This window comes from Silurus aristotelis, assembly GCF_946808225.1.
Source record: "Silurus aristotelis genome assembly, chromosome: 2".
Lineage (NCBI taxonomy): Eukaryota > Metazoa > Chordata > Actinopteri > Siluriformes > Siluridae > Silurus > Silurus aristotelis.
Genome location: NC_139575.1, coordinates 30,533,179 through 30,554,576, shown reverse-complemented (window position 1 = coordinate 30,554,576; position 21,398 = coordinate 30,533,179). Strand labels below are relative to the sequence as shown.

The 21,398-nt window shown below is 37.0% G+C and overlaps 1 protein-coding gene across 4 annotated transcripts; it reads left to right on the top strand.

Annotated features, from left to right (window-relative positions):
- The first annotated feature begins 1,817 nt into the window (after positions 1-1,817).
- Positions 1,818-20,795, top strand: vapb (VAMP (vesicle-associated membrane protein)-associated protein B and C). 4 transcript variants are annotated; one of them, XM_083534510.1, is made up of 6 exons: positions 1,818-2,112; positions 6,331-6,483; positions 13,885-13,988; positions 16,267-16,347; positions 17,538-17,717; positions 17,818-20,795. In XM_083534510.1, the coding sequence occupies exons 1-6, from the start codon at positions 2,055-2,057 to the stop codon at positions 17,977-17,979; spliced, it is 738 nt and encodes a 245-aa protein (XP_083390636.1). In that variant the 5' UTR covers positions 1,818-2,054; the 3' UTR covers positions 17,980-20,795. The 4 variants fall into 4 exon arrangements, with proteins under 4 accessions (XP_083390636.1, XP_083390635.1, XP_083390637.1 ...); XM_083534509.1 differs by having other exon boundaries at positions 17,815-20,795; XM_083534511.1 differs by having other exon boundaries at positions 1,824-2,112; positions 17,610-17,717; positions 17,815-20,795.
- Positions 20,796-21,398: the final 603 nt, after the last annotated feature.

Here is a 21,398-nt window from a genome sequence, read left to right as displayed (position 1 = left end):
AAAGAAAAAGATAAATTTGTTACTGTACTTAAGTAGCTTTTTTGTGTATCTGTATTTACTGAAATTTTTTTCCAATTTAACTTCACTACATTTAACAGTCAAATATCTGACTTTTTACTCAACAACTTTTATTTTTAACTTAGTTATTCCTTTTTGTTTACAGTGGGTGAAATAATTATTCTAGAGTTCTAAATTCTAAAGTCTAGAATTTTTATAGTAGGTATATTTTAACAGAGAGAGAGAAAGAATATAAAAAATTTAGGAAAAATACATTAATATGATATATAAATGTATTTGTATTTGATTAAGTGAAATAAGTATTTGATCCCCTACCAACCAGCAAGAATTCTGACCTCCATACACCCAAAGCCTTGTCCCTTTAGGAAAGTACTCCTAATATCAACTCATTGTGTGTATAAATAACACTTGTCACAGAAACAACCTCAACGCAAACCTCTCCACCACCATGGGCAAGAACAAAGAGTTGTCAAAGGACAAGCTTGTAGACCTGCACAAGGCTGGAATTGGCTACAAGACCAATTCCTCGCTTTGTGAGAAAGACACCACTGTTGGCACGATGTTTCAAAAATGAAAGAAATACAAGATAAGTCAATTGCCCTCGCTCTGGAGCTCCATGCAAAAGCCCACCTCATGGGGTATGGATAATTCTAAGAAAGATGAGGGATCAGCCTAGAATTACATGGGAGGAGCTTGTTAATAACCTCAAGTGAGCTGGGACCACAGACACCAAGAAAACCATTGGTGACACACCAAGGTCCCTCTGCTCAAGAATGCCCAGACATGTCTAAAGTTTGCCAATGAACACCTGAATGATTCAGAGAAGGCTTAGGAGAATGTGATGTGGTCAGATGAGACCAAAATTTAGCACGTTGGCATCAATTTGTGGTGATTGGAGGCAGAGAAATGCTGAAAATGACCCCAAGAACACCATCCCCACTGTTTAACAATTAGAAGGAAACATTCTGCTTTGGGCTGTTTCTCTGCTTAGGGTACATGAAGTCTTAATCTCATGAACGGGGCCATGCACTGTAGAATATTGGATAAGAACCTCCTGGCCTCAGTCAGATAACTGAAGATGGTTCCTGGATGGGTCTTCCAGCAGGACAATGATCCAAAACATACAGCCAAGGCAACAATCTGATGATCCTGTAACCCATTCCAGCCTTGTGCAGGTCTACAATCTTGTCCCTTACATCCTTTGACAGCTCTTTGGTATTTCTTTGTTAAAATAAATCCAACATTAAAATTCTATACAGTTAATTTCTTTATAAGGGGGTATGAGTATATGAAAACTTAACTGGCCAAGCATTCAGCAAGCTACCAATCAGGGTAGAGGGCACCCTCTGTTTTAAATTTATTTTGATTGTTGCTTGGTGGTATCTAATTAGCACAAACATACAGTTCAACGTTAGTTCAAGAGCAAGTATAACATTTTCAGAGTAATAAATGATGGAAAAAAAACCTCCTGACTATAACTTGCTGACTATAACTTGCAATGCTCATATAATGAAAACATTAAAGAACCATTGGGAGCTTCATTTATCGATGCATAAAAAAAAAAAAACCTTGCGACTGGAACAAGTGAAGTTGGCAAAGGCAGAAGTGATCTTTTTTATATAAAAAATTCAATAAAAATTAAGTTTTTATTTATTTTAAAGTTTTTATACTTGCTGTGCGGCCCAGTACCAAATGATTCACAGCCTGTTACCGGTGGATATGGACCCCTGGCCGCGAAGGTGTATCTTTGTGCTTCTGGCGCGGTCTCTCCAGAGGAGACAACGTCATCTCACCAGCTGTCGCTCACCGTCAGTGTGACGTCACGGAGGGTCTGTCTTACGCCGCCTTTCCTACCGCATCACATCGTTTTCAGCTGCCCACAGCTCGCGGTTTGCTGTCATCGCAGGGTGCAGTAAATATCGTGGTGAGGGGTTTTAAACACACTAAACTGGTCCAGTGCACCGTAGTGGATCTGCAAGCGTCTTGCCAGGACTGTTTTTATATTGAGGTAACGCTTGCGCCCGAATCACGGGGATATGGCCAGGCCAGAGCAGGTCCTGCTTCTAGAGCCTCAACACGAGTTGAAATTCCGAGGTGAGTTATAGAACAGAGTCCTAGACCTAAAGCATGCGTATAGGTCATACTGAAAATAACCAAGGTGAACATTTACTGCCAGGAAAAGGATCTATGACATGGCGTTCATGACAGGCCGCAGTATATGTGGAATGCTGCGAATGTCGTGCGGTACTCTCCGTTAGCTCATGCTCGGTAGACAAAAACGGAATTTGCTTCATAGTTGAATGTAAGAGTCATGAACACTGCTATTAATTTTAAGAAAGCGATCCTAGCTTCTGCAGTAACTGCTCGCATAGCTAGCTTTGGTAATGTATCTGTGTCCACAATGGAGAAACATTAGCTAGGCCCACTGTGATCTTTCCACTGGACACGCGATATTCCAAGGTCTCAATATGAGGGTTACTGGTTCTCTAGACGAACACGCTTTTTAATAAAGACAGCAGTCACACAGAGTTTAATATGTCTTACTGTGGTGTTGAAAAATTAGCAGGATTAAAAACAAGAACTGATGTTTGGTTGAACACATGCATACACATGACCAATGAAATGACCAGTGAAAATGCACTGTTGTTTGTCTTCATGTCTGATTGGATACTGATTTATCAGAAGTAATCGGCGTGGGCAGAATGACAATATCATGGCTTGGAGGTGGAGGTTTACCTGAATATTAAATCCAGTTGTTTTACCTGGTCACCTGAAACAGTGGATCACTATCTACAGGGATACAGTTTCATTCTTTCTGGGTTTTTTAATGGATTTTTATGGGGGAAAAAATCTCTGCATTGCAAGTTTTTATTTTTCTAGGACAGACGTGTTCGAATTCCATGTCATTTACAGTCAGATATTTTGACATGTTCAAACAGTTGAGCTAGTAAATAATGTATACAACCATAAATTGCGACTTAAAATCAACTTAAATCTGAGGGTATATCCTTTCAAATCAGGTGAATGCTTCAGGCACTACATTTGTGGTACTTTTTCACACTTGCTCCTTTAAGGGACTAAAAGGAATTGGGCAATTGAAATGGTAATTGATTTCCTATTCAATATTAAATATTTTCACTTACAAGGAAGCAGATATAAGTAAGGCCTTGTGTTGATTTCAAATGTAGCATTTGAATTTAGAATCTGCTGCTTTAATATAAAACAAAATAAAAATTTTAATAGCAAAGACCTGTCACAGCCAGTGAAACTAATGTCATAATTTGAAAAATCCAAACTTACCCATCAGGAAGTTATAAAAAATATAAAGTATGGCAAAATCAACTATTTTGTACATTTCAATGGAGATAGATCATTCTGGTGTTCTCGCAATCAGGTCTGAAAGACCACAATTGCGGCAATAATCAAATAATTTATTTTGCAGAATAGAGCAAAATTTCTATTTGAATTCTCAAATAGATCATTCATGTGTAAAAAACCTATGTACACCTTATGATTCAATAGCTTGTAAAACCACCTTTAACAGTTATAACTCGAAGTAAGTATGTCTTATCAGTCTCTTACATTGTTGTGGAAAAATTTTATTCTTTGCAATGTTTTTTCAGTTCATTGAGGATGGATTTGTTTTTGGATTTATTTATGCACAGCTGTCTTAAGGTCCTGCTACAGCATTTTAATCAGGTTGAGATCTGTACTATTATTGGGCCATTGCAACACCTTGATTCTATTCTTTTTCAGACAGACTGTTGTTGGTGTAGTTAGGATCATTGTCCTGTTTCATTAGCAAGTTTCAGACAAGCTTTAGCTGTCAGACAGATGACCTCATATTTGACTCCGAAATACATTGGTTTATAGAGGTGTTCATGTTTAATTCAGTGAGTGCAAAGTGTCCAGGTCTTGTGGCTGCAAATCAAGCCCAAATCATCACTCCTCCACCACCATGCATGAGACTGTGCATCAAACATTTCCACATTTTTTCTCATCTCATTCATTGTTCCAGAAGTATTTTGGTTTATTTAGATGCAACTTTGCAAACCTAAGCCATGTTGTCATTTTCTTTTAAGAGACAAGAGGTTTCTAAACAAACCGTACTTGTGCAGCCATTTTATTATTGTACGGTTATAAACTTTGAGCATGCTAACGGAAGCCTGTAGAGTCTGAGATGTGTTTTTTTTTGCAGTGTCTCTGAGCATTGCATGGTCTGACCTTGGGGTTAATTTGCTGGGATGTCCATTTCTGGGAAGTTTGTAAAATTGTCTTGAATGTTTTCCACTTGTGAATAATCTTCCGAATGATCCGCTGTGGCGACCCCTAATGGAAGAAGCTGAAAGAAAGAAAGTTTACTGTAGAATGATTGACTTTAAATTGTTTGCAAATGGCCTTATAATCATTGCTAATGTCTTTTCTCCTTCTTGTTGTTTTAACACTCATGAATGATCCAGCCTCACAAACTGCTTGAGCTTTTATAGAGGTGGTCACACTTGCAAATGATAAATTAAACAGGGGCAGCACCTAGCTACTACTTAGGCTCCTATGTCCTATAGAAGCAGTAAAAGTGTACTTTGTTTTTCAAACATGAATTCTCCATTTCAGCTTAATTTTAATACAAAATATATAATGACACAATGTAACATGCTATGTATTGTTCATTTGAGGTTGTATTTTTTTTTTAATTCAAAGACCTGATAAGGACCAGATGATTTTTTTTTATTTTGATTCATAAAACCATAGAATTCAAAGAGGGTGTGTAATTTTCACATGACTGTATGTATTTTGTTCTGCCACAGGTGAAGTGACATAAATTCATGGAAGGATTAAAGTAATTTATAAATTATATATATATATATATATATATATATATATATATATATATATATATATATATATATTTTTTTTTTTTTTTTATTTTTTTTTTTTATCATCACAATAACAATTATCTGGTCACCAGCATCTATAAACCACCTGCTCAATATTATGTAGGTGCCAACAAAACAGCTTTAACCTGTCAAGGCATCTGTTCTGCAAGGCCTCTAAAGGTGTAGCGTGGTATTTGACACCAAGACATTACCAGCAGATTTTTTCAATCCTGTAATTTAGGAGGTGGGGCCTCCAAGGATCAGAATTGTTTGTCCACACATCTGTGATAGTAAGCACACATTTGTCAGGAATTTGTACTACAGTAGCTCTTCTGTAGAGTTGGACCAGAAGGGATATTCTTTGCTCCTTGTAAACCTGTTTCAGATTTCTCAGGTGTTCTACGTTGGATCACGTTTGTTGGGTTCTAACAACTACAAACTGTTAGCACCCCACAAGAGCTACCATTTTGGACATGCTCTGACCCAGACCCACCCATTCAGGTCTTTCTAAGAAAATGGCCGAGTTTAATTAAACATCAAGAAGTTTGTAAAACTGTAAAAGCATAACTTTTGACATTTTGGTATTCTGGAGCAGTTAGGAGTCTACATCATGCCAAGAAGTGGAGATATAATATATGACCCCTAGAAAGGTGTTGGTACTAATAAATCTGGAAAGAGTTACAAGGTAATTCTCCATTCACTATTATACAGTTAGGAGGATTGTTTCAAATGGAATTATAGACAGCCATCAATATTAACAAATTCAGCGAAGTCATTTCAAGTTCAGATTATTTATTGCATTTTAAAACAGAGATGTACAAACCCAGTAGCTACATCATGTGACCTTCAGGCATCTGTTAGCACATAAAATGTTCATGACAGCACTGTCAGTAAAAGACAGAACAAGTATGGATTTTAATGGGATGGTTGCTATGGCAAAGCCAATTTTCTCCAAGAATAATATAGAAGAGTAACATATAGTAATATATAGAAAATAGTAAAGAAGTGTGGGCCAAAATTTCTTGGTATGTGAGATTAGTAAAAGTTATGTGAAAATATTTACCTCAAATTATTGCTGATTAAGGTGAGATATACATGTTAATGAATTATAGGCTATAATAGGAAAAAAAATTCTGCACTTGATTGCTTGATTTTTTTAATTTTTGTTTACTTTTTGGGGAAAATTGTATTACATACTGAAATCTGTTGTGTTATCACATAAGGTTATTTATTTGTCTCCAGAAGTTGGTCAGGATTGGAAAAATAAATAAATAAATGAGGGAATTCTTTTTTTTGTTCATTCTATATAAATTATATATACATTATACTAGTATTCTGAATGAATCATTGTGAGTTGTATTGCAGGGAGATTAAATAGTGTGTTACCCAGTTGCAGCTTTTCCAGTAGTTTCTCATTGCATTGTGTTTGTGTTTTTAGGCCCATTTACAGATGTGGTTACCTCATCCCTGAAGCTTGCTAACCCCACAGATAGAAATGTGTGCTTTAAAGTGAAGACAACTGCACCACGTCGCTACTGTGTGCGTCCAAACAGTGGAGTAATTGAAGCTGGAACCTCAGTTAATGTTTCTGGTAAATATAACTCTCGATGCAGTTTTATCCATTATTTTAAATTTAAAATATAATTTTTTTTTTTTTTTTAATGTTTTTTTTCTTACATGAACAATTAAGGCCACAGTGTAGTGGTATTTGATTCACTAGTGAACGTAATTTTTACTTTAATATGCATCATATCATGTTAATGCCCCTGAGCATTCATAATTTACTTCATGGAGAAACAGAAAATAAATTTCTCACTTTTTAAAGTTTTTAATTTGAAGAATACAATATGCAAGTTTAATATCACCAGACTATACTTTCAAAAATATAATTACTTTATTAATGTTAAAATTTCCAACCTGTTTTATCATAATGACCCTTAAGGAAATGCCTGAAAACATTTTTTTTTCTTATGAATGTTTTTTTTTTCTTAAGGGACATCCTCTTAAGGTCCTCTTTTATTTCTAGACTAATATTTTTCCCTTTGATTTCGAATTAAGACATTGAGCCAAGATGGACGTTCAAATCTGTAATTAATGTCTGATGATATCATAATTCATAATAATCACTTCTAACAAAGAAACATTTCCATGCTTTTTTTATATATACAGTATCTTAAGAAATTAGTACGAGGATGCTGGTTATTAAAATTCCTCATCTGGGTTGCACTAAATGTCTATTAATAGCAGATATACAATGTTCAGTGTACAGTGATGATGATCAGAAGCGAAGTCCAAATCCATCCTCAAAGAGGCCGTTCTTACTCCGGAATTTCATGGAACCACCCAAGGCGTTGATGAGAAACCGTCTTAAGCTGCACAGAGTGGCCTCCAGTCGAAGAGAACACTATCCGAAGTGGGAAGATCCGTGGAGGGGAGAGGGGCTTTGTATCATTTTATTTTGTTATATTTATCCGCCACACCTTAAAAGCTGGTCCATGAAAATATTGTCTGACATAAACCTGTACATGGTGCAAAAAAGGTTGGGGACCGCTGGTCTAAATAGCGGTGTTCAAAAGTGAACATGTCAAAACTGTGTCCAAAGTGTCCATATTTTGTGTGAGCACCATTGCTATCTAGCACTGCCTAATTCTTATAGGCCATGAATTTACCATAGCTGCACAGGTTTTCACTAGGATCCTCTTCCACTCCTCCATAATGACATCACGGATCCTCAACGGACATCACGCTTCCCCACCTTCTGCTTGAGGATGCCACACAGGTGCTCAATAGGGTTCAGGTCGGAAGACATACTTGGCCATTCCATCACATCACCACCAGCAAGGTAGTTGTCAAGTTGGTGGTGTGTTTGGGGTTGTTTTTTCATTTTCGGCAGTTTCTAAAGGGAGGACATCATGTTCTGCTTCAGAATGTCTCAGTACATGTTGGAATCCATGTTTCCCCTCAATGAACCACAGCTTTTAGTTCCAGCAGCACTTACATAGCCCCAGATCATGATGCTACCACCACCATGCTTGACTGTAGGCAAGACACAGTTTCCTTGGTCCTCCTCAATAGGGTGTCGCCTCACATGCTGGACACCAAAAGCCAAACAAGTTTATCTTAGTTTAATGAGACCACAGGACATGGTTCAAGTAATTCATGTTCTTGGACAGGTTGTCTCCAGCAAATCATTTGTGGGCTTTCTTGTAAGCCAGCTTCAGAAGATGCTTCTTTCTGGGACGATGCCCATGCAAACCGACTTGTTGAAGTTTGCGGTGTATGGTCTGAGCACCGATAAGTGAACCTTCTGCTTCTGCAACCTCTAAAGCAATGCTGGCAGCACTCATGTGTCTGTGTGGTTTTTTTAATTTACATTTTTTTTTTTAAGCAAACTTTTGCACCTGACGCACAGTATGAGAACTCAACTTCTTTGATCGACCCTTGTGAGGCCTGTTCCAAGTGGAGCCCGTCTTGGAAACCCTCTGAATGATCCTGGCCACTGTACTTTAACTCAGTTCCAGGGTGTTACTGATCATCTAATAGCCTCGGCCATCTTTGTGGAGAGCAACAATTCTAATTATCAAATCCTTAGAGAGTTCTATGATATGAGGTGCCATGTTGACCATCCAGTAGTCAGTATGAGAGAATGTACACAAAGCACCAAATTTTTACTGCTCTAAAACAAGATACACAAATCTGTAAAGTCCTGTCAAGAAGAACATGATAAATAGGACATGTGGCAGCACAGGGAACCCCCCCCTCTCCAGCACCTTGGAGAGGATGCCTCCAGTCTGCAAAACAAAAGATGTAGAAAAGTCAAGAAAATTAAATAAAAGATATCTACATTACATCCCCTGGAAACCTCTGCAACATTAGTTGCAGATCTATGGTATTTGTCTTTCAGCTGCAGAAAAGACACCTCTTTTTTTTTTTTTTACTTTACAATTTTTAGGCACAAAATCTTTGTTGTCATATCAATCTGTAAACCCAAATGCCCAGCCATATGGAATAACAATTCCAGTTACAGTTTTTCGGTGCCAATGATTCGCCAATCTCTTAGAAGAAAGAGTGTCTTGTATAAATTGATATAACTTTATTTACTAAAATCAAATGAGAAAGCAAAACATTAATCTGTATTTGCTGACCAGTTACTCCCCCTAGATTGTATGATAAACTGCTCCAGGAGTTTCGATAATTTCCTTGATTGTTCTCCTCAGCCAGATTCAACCAGATGAACCAAACTCTGCAAGGTTTATGACCAGGAATTGTCCCCTTGTAGCAGCATTGTTTGGTACTTTAGTTGCAAACACAGTGCCAGCTGCTGTTCATTAAGCTTGGTTTCCCTTGACTACAAAGGGAAGAGGTATAGGGACTGCTGTATTTCTGAAGCAACTGTCGATTATCTGTCTCCTTCTTAGCAAAAAGGGTGCTGCCACTAAAGCATATGGCTTGTGCCCTGTACAGGTTAACAGTTCGGAATTGTTTGCAGGGCTCTGCCAGCTTTACGACTTCTATATCACAGATTACACCAGCAATTGAAGGCACAAAAAAAAGCACATATAGTCTAGCAGTAATTAAATAAAGGTGGAATCAATGCATTTTATCTGACAGATCAACCTGCCTCCACTCCGTCCACAGCTGACCCTCAACCATGCCCCCAGTACCATAGAGTTCTGTCTCACCTTGGCCTGTCATGTCTGTTTGACATGACTCAGAACTTTTAATGACTTAAAATGGCTATTAATGTTAAATGTATACAAGGCAGGATGGAAAAATTGGGTTTAAATGATGATGATAAAAGATCAAATGATGCATGAGGCAGACCAAACTCTTGCTTATACAATGAAATTGTACAATTGAAAATAAATAAAATTACAAAATTATAGTCATTATTATTACACCCAGCCATTAGGTTTACACTAGCCAGTGCACTCTTACTGCTGGTCCGAAGCCCGGATAAATTGAGGGGTTGCATTAGGATGGGCATCCAGCGTAAAACGTGGCAGATCAAATATGCGGATCACAAACCAGAATTCCACATTGGATCGGTCGAGGCCCGGGTTACCAACGACCACCACAGGTATTGTTATCCAACAGGGTACCAGTGGAAATTGGGCTACTGTTGGCCAAAGGAGGAGAAGGAGAGGAGGAAGACGTCTACAAAGACAGCAGGGAAAAGAAAAGTATAGGAGCGTGGAGGTTGGGATGGGCAGGTTAAATGTTGATACTGTGACTGGTAAAGGGAGAGAGGTAGCTGATATGATGGAGAGGAGAAAGGTAGATATGTTGTGTGTTCAGGAGACTAAGTGGAAAGGGAGTAAGGCCAGGAACATTGGAGGTGGGTTTAAACTGTTTTATCATGGTGTGGATTGAAAGAGAAATGGGTGTGATTCTGAAGGAAGAGTACAGGAAGAGTAAAGTGAAGGTGAAGAGAGATTCTGATAGAGCAGACCTGGGCAAACTACGGCCCGCGGGCCACATCCGGCCCTTTGTACGTCCCTGTCCGGCCCGCGTGAGGCCAATCATAAATTACAGGGATGCACCGAAAATTCGGCCACTGAAAATTTTCGGCCGAAATACCTAAATCACCGAAACAACACGGCAGAAACACAATTGTAATGACGCAATAAAAAAGCGCAGCCAGCACACGGTTATCTGGATAAGAGCCAACATGTCTGCGGTGTGCGGAGAGCGATTTGCAAAACATGCAATGCTGAAATTTCAAGAGGGGGTGTATCTGCAAAGAGTTTCTCCATGTCGGGAATAATTTATCACCTGAAATCCAAACATCCCGATTGCCATTCTGAATATGAGAAGAACGCGGTGCAGAAAAGTAAAGTCAATCCGAGCATGCGCACTCCGTCTGTAGAAGATGTTTTTGAAAAGGCAGGAAAGTTTTCCAGTGATGGTGCCAAGGCAAAAAGCATAACACAAAAAATTATGGAATTCATTGCCTTAGATCAGTGGTCGCCAGTGGATCGATGGGGTGATCTTTGAAACAATTGCCGTGGATCCCAAAAATAATAATTATTATAATATAATATTATTTATTACACTGCTATTCTTAATGCTGTAGATTAGAACGTTCCATTCAATTGAATGGGCTTTCAAACGTTCGGCGGTCAATTATTTTGGTTTAACAGACTGTTGCTAATAATAATCAGCTGAAGCTGAAGATGTTGAGGTTTTTATTGGGAGTGATGAGAATGGATGGGATTAGAAACAAGGGTATTAGAAGTACAGCGCATGTAGAATGTTTTGGGGAAGAAGTGAGAGAGGTGTGATTAGGATGGTTTGGATATGTGCAGAGGAGGAACATAGGGTATATCGGTAGGAAAATGCTAAGGATGGAGCCACCAGGAAGGAGGAGAAGAGGAAGGCCAAGAAGGAGGTTTATGGATGTGGTGAGGAAAGACATGCAGGTAGTTGGTTTGAAAGAGGCAGTTGTAGAGGACAGGGGGGTATGATGGATGATCCGCTGTGGGGACCCCTAATGGGTGCAGCCAAAAGAAGAAGAATAGTCATTATTATTATATTTTTACAAACAACTGATATTTTGAAACCATGTGAGACCACCCTGCAAATACATTGTATCTTTTGTAGTACGCAATGCTAAAATATTGCATATACAGCGCTGATTTTAAGTTTCTTAACGCTATAGAGCAGAGGTGCCCAAACTTTTTCTAGTGAAGGCCAAAATAGTAAATGTTGCGTTATAATAAACTGTATTAAATAAAAAATATAGCTACCTTGGTTTCCCTTATTTATGGTTTCATAATATTTAGGAGGAAATAAATACATAGAAAAAATTAATGTTGTCTATGTACATGTAATCTGTGTAACAATTTTTTTTTCTTATTTATTTCTATTTTAAAAGTTTGGTTAGTACAAGGAAAACATGCAATTTAGAGTACATTTGTCAATACCTAATATAGATATTCAAGCTATAATAGCAATACAGCCATATGCTTATAATATCAGTGACCTTTATTGAGAGACATGAAGCTGCTTCTTATTTTTCAAAAGTTTTCTAATTTGGGCTGCAGCTAACTCACACACTAAGGATTCTGTCAGTTAGTTTACTTCTCAGTTTGCACTTGTTTAAATTCATCAGATTAAAAGTATTTTCAAAGAGGGAGGTATTGCCAACGATTATTCTGCCTAAAAAAAAAAAGTTAGATGTTAAAATACAAATAAAAATCGGTGTCAATGGCATTTTATTCTCGTTCCCCTCTTCTAGTACTGTATATACCATGATGGGCCATCACGGACAATGGTAAAAGGTCATCATGGGCCAACATTGATCTGCGGCCCTAATTTGGGCATCACTGCTATAGAGTTTTCTATATTTTTGCACAAATATTATCTAAAACATCATCAGATCTTCTAAAGGTAGACAAAGTAAATTCAGTTAAACAAATCAGACAAAAAAATATTATACTTCATTTATTTATTAAGAAAATGATCCAATATTAAATATCTGAGTGGAAAAAGTATATGAACCTTTGCTGTCAGTATCTGGTGTGCATAAATTGCTTGCTTCAGGTTCTTCCACAGCATTTCAATGAACTAAGGCTAGGACTTTGACTTGCCCATTTCAAAACATTAACTTTGTTCCTCTTTGACCATTCTTTGGTAGAATTACTTGTGTGCTTATGGTGGGCATTGTCTTGCTGCATGACCCATTTTCTCTTGAGATTCAGTCCACTGACAGATGTCATGACATTTTCCTTAAAAATTTGCTGGTATAATTCTGAATTTATTGTTCCATCAATGATGACAAGCCATGCTGGACCAGATTCAGCAAAGCAGGCCCACACCATTATAATAGCACCAACATGTTTCACAGATGGGATGAGGTTCTTGCACTGGAATGCAGTTGTCCCTTCTCTAAGCATAACGCTTAACATTTCTATTTCGGTCTCATCTGTCCACATATCCGCTTGCTTCTCAACATGATTTTTTAGCAAACTTCAGACCAGAAGCAGTGTTCTTTTTGGAGAGAAGTGCCTTTCTCTTTGCAATTTTGCCATGCACCATGGTTGTTCAGTGATATCCTGCTGGTGCACTCATAAACATTAACATTAGCTAACGTAAAAAAAGCCTTTAGGCCTTGGGTGTTTTTGTGACCTCACAGACTATTACATGTCTTGCTTTTGGAGTGATCTTTGTTTGACAACCAATTCCTGGGGAGGGTACCAATGATCTTTAATCTCCTCCATTTAACACAGTCTGACTGACTGTGGATTTGTAGAGTGCAAGCTCTTAAGAGAATGTTTTTCATTCTAAGGTCCTTGGAAATCTTCTTTGTTTCTACATTTCCACAAAAAGGTGTTGTGAAGATCAGACTTTAATAGATTCCTGTTCTTGAAATCTAACAGATTACTTACTGATACCTGATGTTCATATTGACTGTAAATAAATGGAATTTAATTTGACCTTCAAATTAAATGCCAATACTAGAGGTTCAAATGCTAACATTTCCTCAATAAATAAACAACCAAGTATATATTTTTGTCTTATTTGTCATTTGTCTCACTACCTTTAGGACTTGTGTGGAAATCTGTTGATGGTTTGAGGTCATATACATTTTTTTGAGGTCATATTTATGCAGAAATATAGAAATTTCCTCAAGGTTCAATACATTTCAATCACCACTGTATATTGTGATATTTATGATCAAATAGCAAATCAAATAGATTTTTTTTTTAATGTTTAATTGCATTCAAATTTTGCAATATAATTGCAATTTGCACCCTGTTTCATCACATTCAATTTCATTCACAAATTTCTACTGTCAGAAAGCAATTGTTTATTGAATTATACTGCTTTCTTCTATCATTGGAATGATATCAGATAACAGCTACTTTAAGAATAATGCAATCTATAGCCAGGGATTTATTCTAGAATAAAAAAATATCCCGTCGTGTTGATTTATCAGTGGATAATCAAACAAACTGAAATCCATTTTCAAATGAATGTCTTTTTTCAGTTATGCTGCAGCCATTTGATTATGATCCCAACGAGAAGAGCAAGCACAAGTTTATGGTGCAGTCTTTAATGGCCCCACCTGATATGACTGACATGGAGGGTTTGGTAAGTACTTAACCAGAGTAATTAGCAGTATACAGGGAGTAGCTTTAATATATATATAATATATAATAACCATATTATTGTATAATATAAGACCAGAATTTTTGGACACCTGATTTATATCCATGAGTGCTTTTTAAACATCACATTCTAGAGTTAATCTATTTGTCTAGTAGGGCTGCAACAGCTAATCGATAAAATCGTTAATAATTGATAAAGAAATTTGTTGTCAGTGAATGTTATTATTGATTATTTGAGCTGCTCAAGTTACGGGTTAGCATGACGGAAATGGCGGAGACATGACAGTTTAATGATTAGTCAGCATGCACAGCAGCTACTGGACTAGTGCAGAGTCAACAATCAGTTTTTGAATGTTGAAAAAATAAAAGAGATGGTTGTTGACACAGAGGGACCATTCTCTGGTGAATACCAGCGAATCCTAAAAATCGACAAGAGCACCAACTTCCTTGGTTTTCCCTTTCAGAGAACCTCATCTGGTTCCCTTAACACCAATACCATTACTATTAAAGCGAAGAAACACCTCTGCTTTGAGCATCTATGAACCTCTGCATCACTGCCCGTTGTGCTACCTCAGATTGCCAGACCCTGCAGCACATAGTGAAGACAGCTTAAAAAAATGCTGAGGTCTTTCTTACCTCCATCATGCACATTTACAACACATATTGCATGCGCAAAGGCACCACCCTTGTGGATGATCCCAAGCACCCAAAAGCTAGCTCGGTGGTTAGCTGTTGGACTTCTGATTAGAAGATTGTGAGCTTAAATCCCAGAACCACCAAAATGTAGCTTCTCGCAATTCAGGCCCTCATGGCCACAGTTTCTTCCCCTAAGCCTTCAGATTCCTCAGTTGCCAGAGGCTTGACTGGTACCCACAAAAGCATAAATATTAGCACACACATACTCAATGAACACCATTCCACCTTTTTTGCAACTTTGCAAAGTCCTATTAAACTATTGCTAAAGGCACTAAAAATGCTGCTAACCATGTTCACATTTACATATACAGTGGAACCTCATTACTCACGACTTTGACACTCGCAACCTCGATAGTTCGCAACTTTCATTTGTAACCGGACAAAAAGTAACTCGTAAAAAATCTGATAGTTTGCGAGAAGTGGCTCAAAAGTTCGGAGTAACATTTCAAAACAGAGATTGTACTAATGAATTACATAAAAATGTTTAAAAAAAACTATTATATGCTATATATATATATATATATATATATATATATACTATAATATATTTATTGTATTATTCATATAAAGTAGTAAATAAAATATTATGACAAGTAATTCACAATTTTTGTTGAGTTTACGTACAGAGCATTACAATACAGTACAATTCCTCTTAAAAAAGGAACCGTCAAGTCAAGTCAAGTTTATTTCTATAGCGCTTTTTACAACAGACATTGTCTCAAAGCAGCTTTACAGAAGGAGAGTCAAAAGGTTGCGTTTTTTTGTAAAACTTGCGTTTTTTTTGTTACTCACGAGGGGTCATAGAACGTAACCCCCATGAGTATTGAGGTTGCACTGTATAGTATTTTATTGTAATATGGTACTAGCTTTGTACTTAACTCTTAAGTGCAAATAGCTACATTAAATTAGCACTTAAATGCTAGCTTTGTGTATTGGTCAGTGCTGCACTGTCATTAACTGTCTATTGTGCACACATGCAATTTATGTGGTCTTATGTGTAGGTCAAGTCAAGAGGCTTTTATTGTTATTCTACCATACACAGTGGTACACAGTACACAGTGAAAATGAGACAATGTTCCTCCAGAACCCCGGTGCTACACTAAACAACATAGAGCTACAACACACGACATAAATCTACATAAAGTGCATCGAGTGCAACCTAGTGCAAACAGTGCAGACGAGAAACAGTACAGACAGACAACACAAGACAGTGTGGGACAATACACATAACACAAGATAGCGCCGACCACTAAACCTACTGTGTACTCTGAATATACAATACTGTACAAAGAGAACTTTAAAAGATTATAAAAAGGTCTGTTTAGAATTAGTTCTGTATTATTTTATGCAACGCCTTGGTCATGGATGAACATGCTAGAAGACCAGCTATACCAGCTATATATGATTGAAATGACCTTGTCTTGTTTGAGACTGTGACAACAGTCGAACGTACTGATGAGGTTACTGGTAATTTGGTCCCTGTTTTGTGAAGAAAATATTCTGGGTCTGTGAGATGTAATAGACTTTTAACCCTATTTTCTCGTTTTTATGCTTTTCTTATGCAGTGGAAAGAGGCTAAGCCAGAGGAACTGATGGACTCTAAACTGCGATGTGTCTTTGAAATGCCGACCGAAAATGAGAAAACGGTAACTGTACTTTACTTTTATAAAAAAATAAAAAATGTCTGATCCCTCTGATCAAGGGACTTCGGAATTGTAAAGAAACATGATGTACACCCAATTTCCACTTGCAGAAAATCAGGCAGTTACAGATCAACAACTTTTGAAAACATTCATATTATAGTATCAGAAGAAGAAAAATGTATCTCTGTGAACTCATTGTGGAACCTAATCTCTTCTTCTGCTGTTGTAGCCCATCCATCTTGAGGTGCAATGCTTTGAACATACTGCTCAAGTAAATTTGACCATTTCCTCTGACCTCCTGACCAACAATGTTTCTACTCAATGTTTTCATAATTTTTTGTAAACTATAGGAGATCAACAGTTTCAGCCCATTTGGTACCAAAGTTAACTGAGAAATTGTTATTCTGATTTTTGATGTAAACATTATCTGAAGTTATTGGCCATAAACACTATATTGGCAAAGGTTTGCGGACACAAGCCATAAGGTCATAGGTATTGTAGGTGCTTTTTGAGCATCGCATTACACGTTTAGTCCTAATTTGCTCTTATAGTTGCCTCCACTTTTTTGGGAAGATGTTCCACTCCATTTTAGAGTGTGCTTGAGGACATTAATGTTTCTTAGCCACAATTGTGTTGTCAGGTACTGATGTAGGGAGAAGAGACCTGGGGTGCAGTAAGTGTTCCAATTCATCCCAAAGGTTTTCAGTAGGGATGAGATCAGGGCTCTATAAGATCTTCCTCTCCAAACCATGTAAACCATATCTTAATGGAGCTCACTTTGTGCACAGGGGCATTGTAATGATGTAACAAGTTTGGGTTTTCAAGTTCAAGTGAATGCAAAGTTTTATTATACAGCATCCAAAGACATACTATACAATTGTGTGCGCTTCCAGCTTTGTGGTAACTGTTTGGAGAAGAACCACATATAGCAGGAAAGGTCAGGTGTCCCAATACTTTTGTCCATAGAGTGAATATCATTGTGCTGCTGCCATATGTATATTTGCTGCCATATGTATATATGTGGATTTGACCAGTCCATGAATGAGAATTGTAAAGGTGTTTCTAATAGACAGTGAGTGTATAGTTTGCATTTCTCTCAAGTATGTATGTTGCCATTTTCTTTTTGGATGAGCAGACTTAATGTAATTAGTCCACTTTGTGTGTGTGTGTGTTTGTGTGCAAACTGTTAATAGCATGACATGGACACCAGTAAGATGATTTCATCTAGTTTTTTAAAATCGGATTCATCCTCGTTGTCCATGAAGATGGGGTCTGGAAGTCTGGATGATGGAGAGGTAAAGAGGATAATGGAGGAGTGCAGAAGACTTCAGGTGGAGGTGCAGCGACTAAGAGAAGAAAACAAACAGATTAGGGTAATGTTTGTGTCTTACAGACTAGCTATTGGATAGGTTGAAAAATGAAATATTCTGAAACACTGCATAATTTGCCATTTTTATACTTCCTCCATAGCAGGAAGATGACTGTCTGCGGATGAGGAAGAACACAGTGATGGCAGCTCAGCATTCCACACCTACATCTGTCACAGTGAGGGAGGAGGGCTTGAGCATCAGGGTCATCGCTGTAATTGTGTTGTTCTTCGTCATCGGTGTCACTGTAGGGAAGTTGTTCCTGTAAAGTTAATGAAGAGATTAGCAACAGCATGCGTTGTGAATGAACAAACTTAACTAAACAAAAAGTATTGGATGCTGAATGTCCAGTTGCAATGCCATATTTTATGGATAGTGCTGGATCATTAAATTATATAAAATAAAAATAAGAAATTTGAACTAAAATATTCCACCTTGTGCAAAGAAAAAGTTAGGGAAATACATTAACTAAGCACTGTCCCGGTATTGACAAAATGCTGTCATTCAAACCATTCACTGAACTATTTTAGAAACAGTAGTGCTAAAAAATTCATACCAAGCTGTTATCTGATATACTGTCATCCGAACTGCAGAGTTAAATTAAGGTCAGTTAAAAGTTATGCCTGTTTGTTTAGACAGAGTGCAGAAATTGCAAGCTTATTACACTTACACTAAAAGCTCTTTGAAGTGTTGCATATGCATATTTTACATAGACCTTCAAATGTACAAATTCTCATGCACACACACACACGTACACACCTATGATCTGTCCATAAACTCGACTCTTGTATATCAAGTTCTTTATTTATGTCAGAGAGGAGTAGGGCATAGGCATGATGTCAGAAAAATGCTTCCAGTGTTGCTATTGTGTTATGGGCAGATCAACTTCCCTCTAATGTTGGTTTCAATATTTCTTTATCTTTTATTCTTTTAAAGGTGTGGGATTGTTGATGCATAAACTAGAGCATAAACTTTTTTTTGTTTGTCATTATGCTGTTTTTGCTGCCCCCCCATAAATAGAATATATAGGTTTCTATTTGTTTATATATTATAATGTTTATATATTGCACCTACCTTGTCTTAGCGATGACAACTGTAGTTTCTGATTTATTAAAAGAGGTGTGGTTGACTGGAGCTACCTTTGGGGACATTCATCAAAAATAAACTTGTCCTTCCGAAAGTATGTGCAATACTTTGCAAACTAAAAAAACCTATAGGTTTATACTGTAGCTTTGACAACCACTACCCTACACAGTAATACCACCTGTATTAAGCACTGTTCATGTATAGTCAGTTCAATGAATATTCGGAGATTGATAAAGTTGTCGTTTTGGCTGTTTACCACAGTAGAAATTGAATAATTAATAAGCACAACAATTTAACTTAAGGGTAATTACGTTCGAATAGATTTAACAAACCACCAAATACTGGTGAGGCTTTGCCAGGCCTTTGCCAAAGCTGTCTGTTCTAATTTTGGGGATTTTTTTGCACATCATTACACTTCTTTGTCCTAGAAAAATTCTTGGATTTCTTCGAAAAGTGTTGTGATGGGTTATTATCTACCTACACTGTAAAGCAGACTTGTGTTTGTTATTGAAACATTCGGCTGAATCAGAGCATAGAATATAACCAAATATTATTCAGAAATCGTTCTGCTGCAGTTTTATTATCAGTAAAAACAAGGGAACGAGTTCTACTGGTAACCATATATGTCCATGCCAGTAGATGAGGTGGTACGCTTCAGATTATGACCAGTTCCTTGCTTACTTTATATTTTTCTCCATATTTTTTTTCTTATCTTTTTCCATTATTTTTGAACAAATTGAAATTCGTCTTGGAACTGAACAGGCTTTTTTGTAGCTGTTTTGGTTAAATCTGATGGTTTTTCTGTTTTCAGAGCTAAAGACAACCCAGATACACTTTCCTTTTATGGCCAAAAATTTTGGGATACCTGACCATAACACTTGTAAACATTAATAAGTATAATAAATATATATAACACTTATATACATAAAACATACACACTTTTCAAACATTCTATTCCATTCTATTAGACATGTATATGCTTTTTAAACATTCTATTCCAGATTTAGTTCCACACTTTACTGATAAAATAACTCGACTTTACAGTATGGTTTTTCTCATTCTGCCACAAGAGAATTATTAAGATCAGGCAAGAAGGCCTAGGGTGTAGTTGGTTTTTCAGTTAATCCCAAAGATGTTCAGTGCGGTTTAGAGTTCTGTATAACCCATTTGAGTTCTTCCACTCCAAACATAGCAAGCCATGTCTTTTTGGGCTCTTAGATTTGGACCCTTTCTCTTTATGTGAAGAAGAATTGTAATTGTACAGTGTACAGGGACATCTGCTTCCGTTGTGTGCTTCCAAAGTCAGGTGTCCACAAACCATAGGCCTTTTAGTGTCTGAGGGCGTTCTTGGTTTAGCCAAGTTGTGAATTTTTTTTTTCCACCAGCAAAATAATTCATTTCTGTGACTATGCGGAATTTTGTAGTCATCATTAGCCATCAGTCTGATGATTGCTTGGTTGCCTTGTAATGACGGCTGTTTGGACTCATAATGCAAATGCCAGACTCGAAACCAATTCTACACTTTTTTATCCACTTACGTCCATTAAAAATATTGAGAGAATAACACCTGGTTATAAACAGCTAAGCAACTACTTGTCCCTAAACAATAACACTATAAATCGCTATTTGGATGTAAATACCTTCAAAGTAAAATGAAACACTGCACCTTGCACTCTTATTCATTATTTAATTTCAACTCCATTATGGTAGACTGCCAAAAGACAAGCATTTTTGGACCTGAATGAAGTTTTAAATCAACGGATTTTTAGACAATTGCATGACTCATAATTAATCTTATGGCGTGTTTCTGTTGTATGTTATACACTGTTTATTCTGTTGCATTAGGCTTAAATGTTGTACTATTGGAAGACCTTTGATTTGACCATTTTCCATGTGTTTTTTGAGAGAGCCTTTCATTTAAGCTATGAATAAAGCCTTTTATTGCACAGCACTGTTTCTGTAAAAGAAATGCACTATATAAAGAATATTTTCTCAGTATCTGTCCTTGAAACAGTTTTTTTTCTTATTTATTTAGTTTTTGAGTCATGACATTGATCTATGACATTGTTTCTTAAAGGACAATTTCTTATCATTATCGAGCATCTTTTTGTGGGGGCAACTCTTGCAGTCCTTAATTCCACTTATTTTAATAATGTGAAATCTTTTATAAACTAGTCTCATGTTGAGAGACTTACATGGAGTAAAGGTTGTATTGATGTCTGCATTTTATTTGAATGGCAACATAGGCTGACTTGCCCACTCATGTGGCTCATACATTCTGTGTTCTAGTGCCACCCACCAAAATCATATCATAAGGAATTAGGTTAACTGTTTTGTATGAATAAATTAAACATTAATATATATCTATATAATGTGAAAAAAATATTCCTAGTCAAACAGTCTATTGTGGTGTAAGACTTCCGAATTTGTTGGGAAACAAAGTGGAAACAAATTGAATAAAGCCACAGGTGTTACATGGATTGTGTTCCATCCTTACAACTTCACAAACATACTATAATGCGAAAGGAAATTGTCTATTTTTTATTTTAATTTGTAAAGTGTGTAATGATCTGAATATAGATTCCAACACTACCAAGGAAT

Bases quoted from the DNA above. Each gene is read 5' to 3' on its own strand.
- vapb (XM_083534509.1), top strand. From the start codon at position 2,055: ATGGCCAGGCCAGAGCAGGTCCTGCTTCTAGAGCCTCAACACGAGTTG. The intron at 2,113-6,330 runs GTGAGTTATAGA...TTGTGTTTTTAG, and splicing joins ACACGAGTTGAAATTCCGAG to GCCCATTTACAGATGTGGTT. The intron at 6,484-13,884 runs GTAAATATAACT...GTCTTTTTTCAG, and splicing joins AACCTCAGTTAATGTTTCTG to TTATGCTGCAGCCATTTGAT.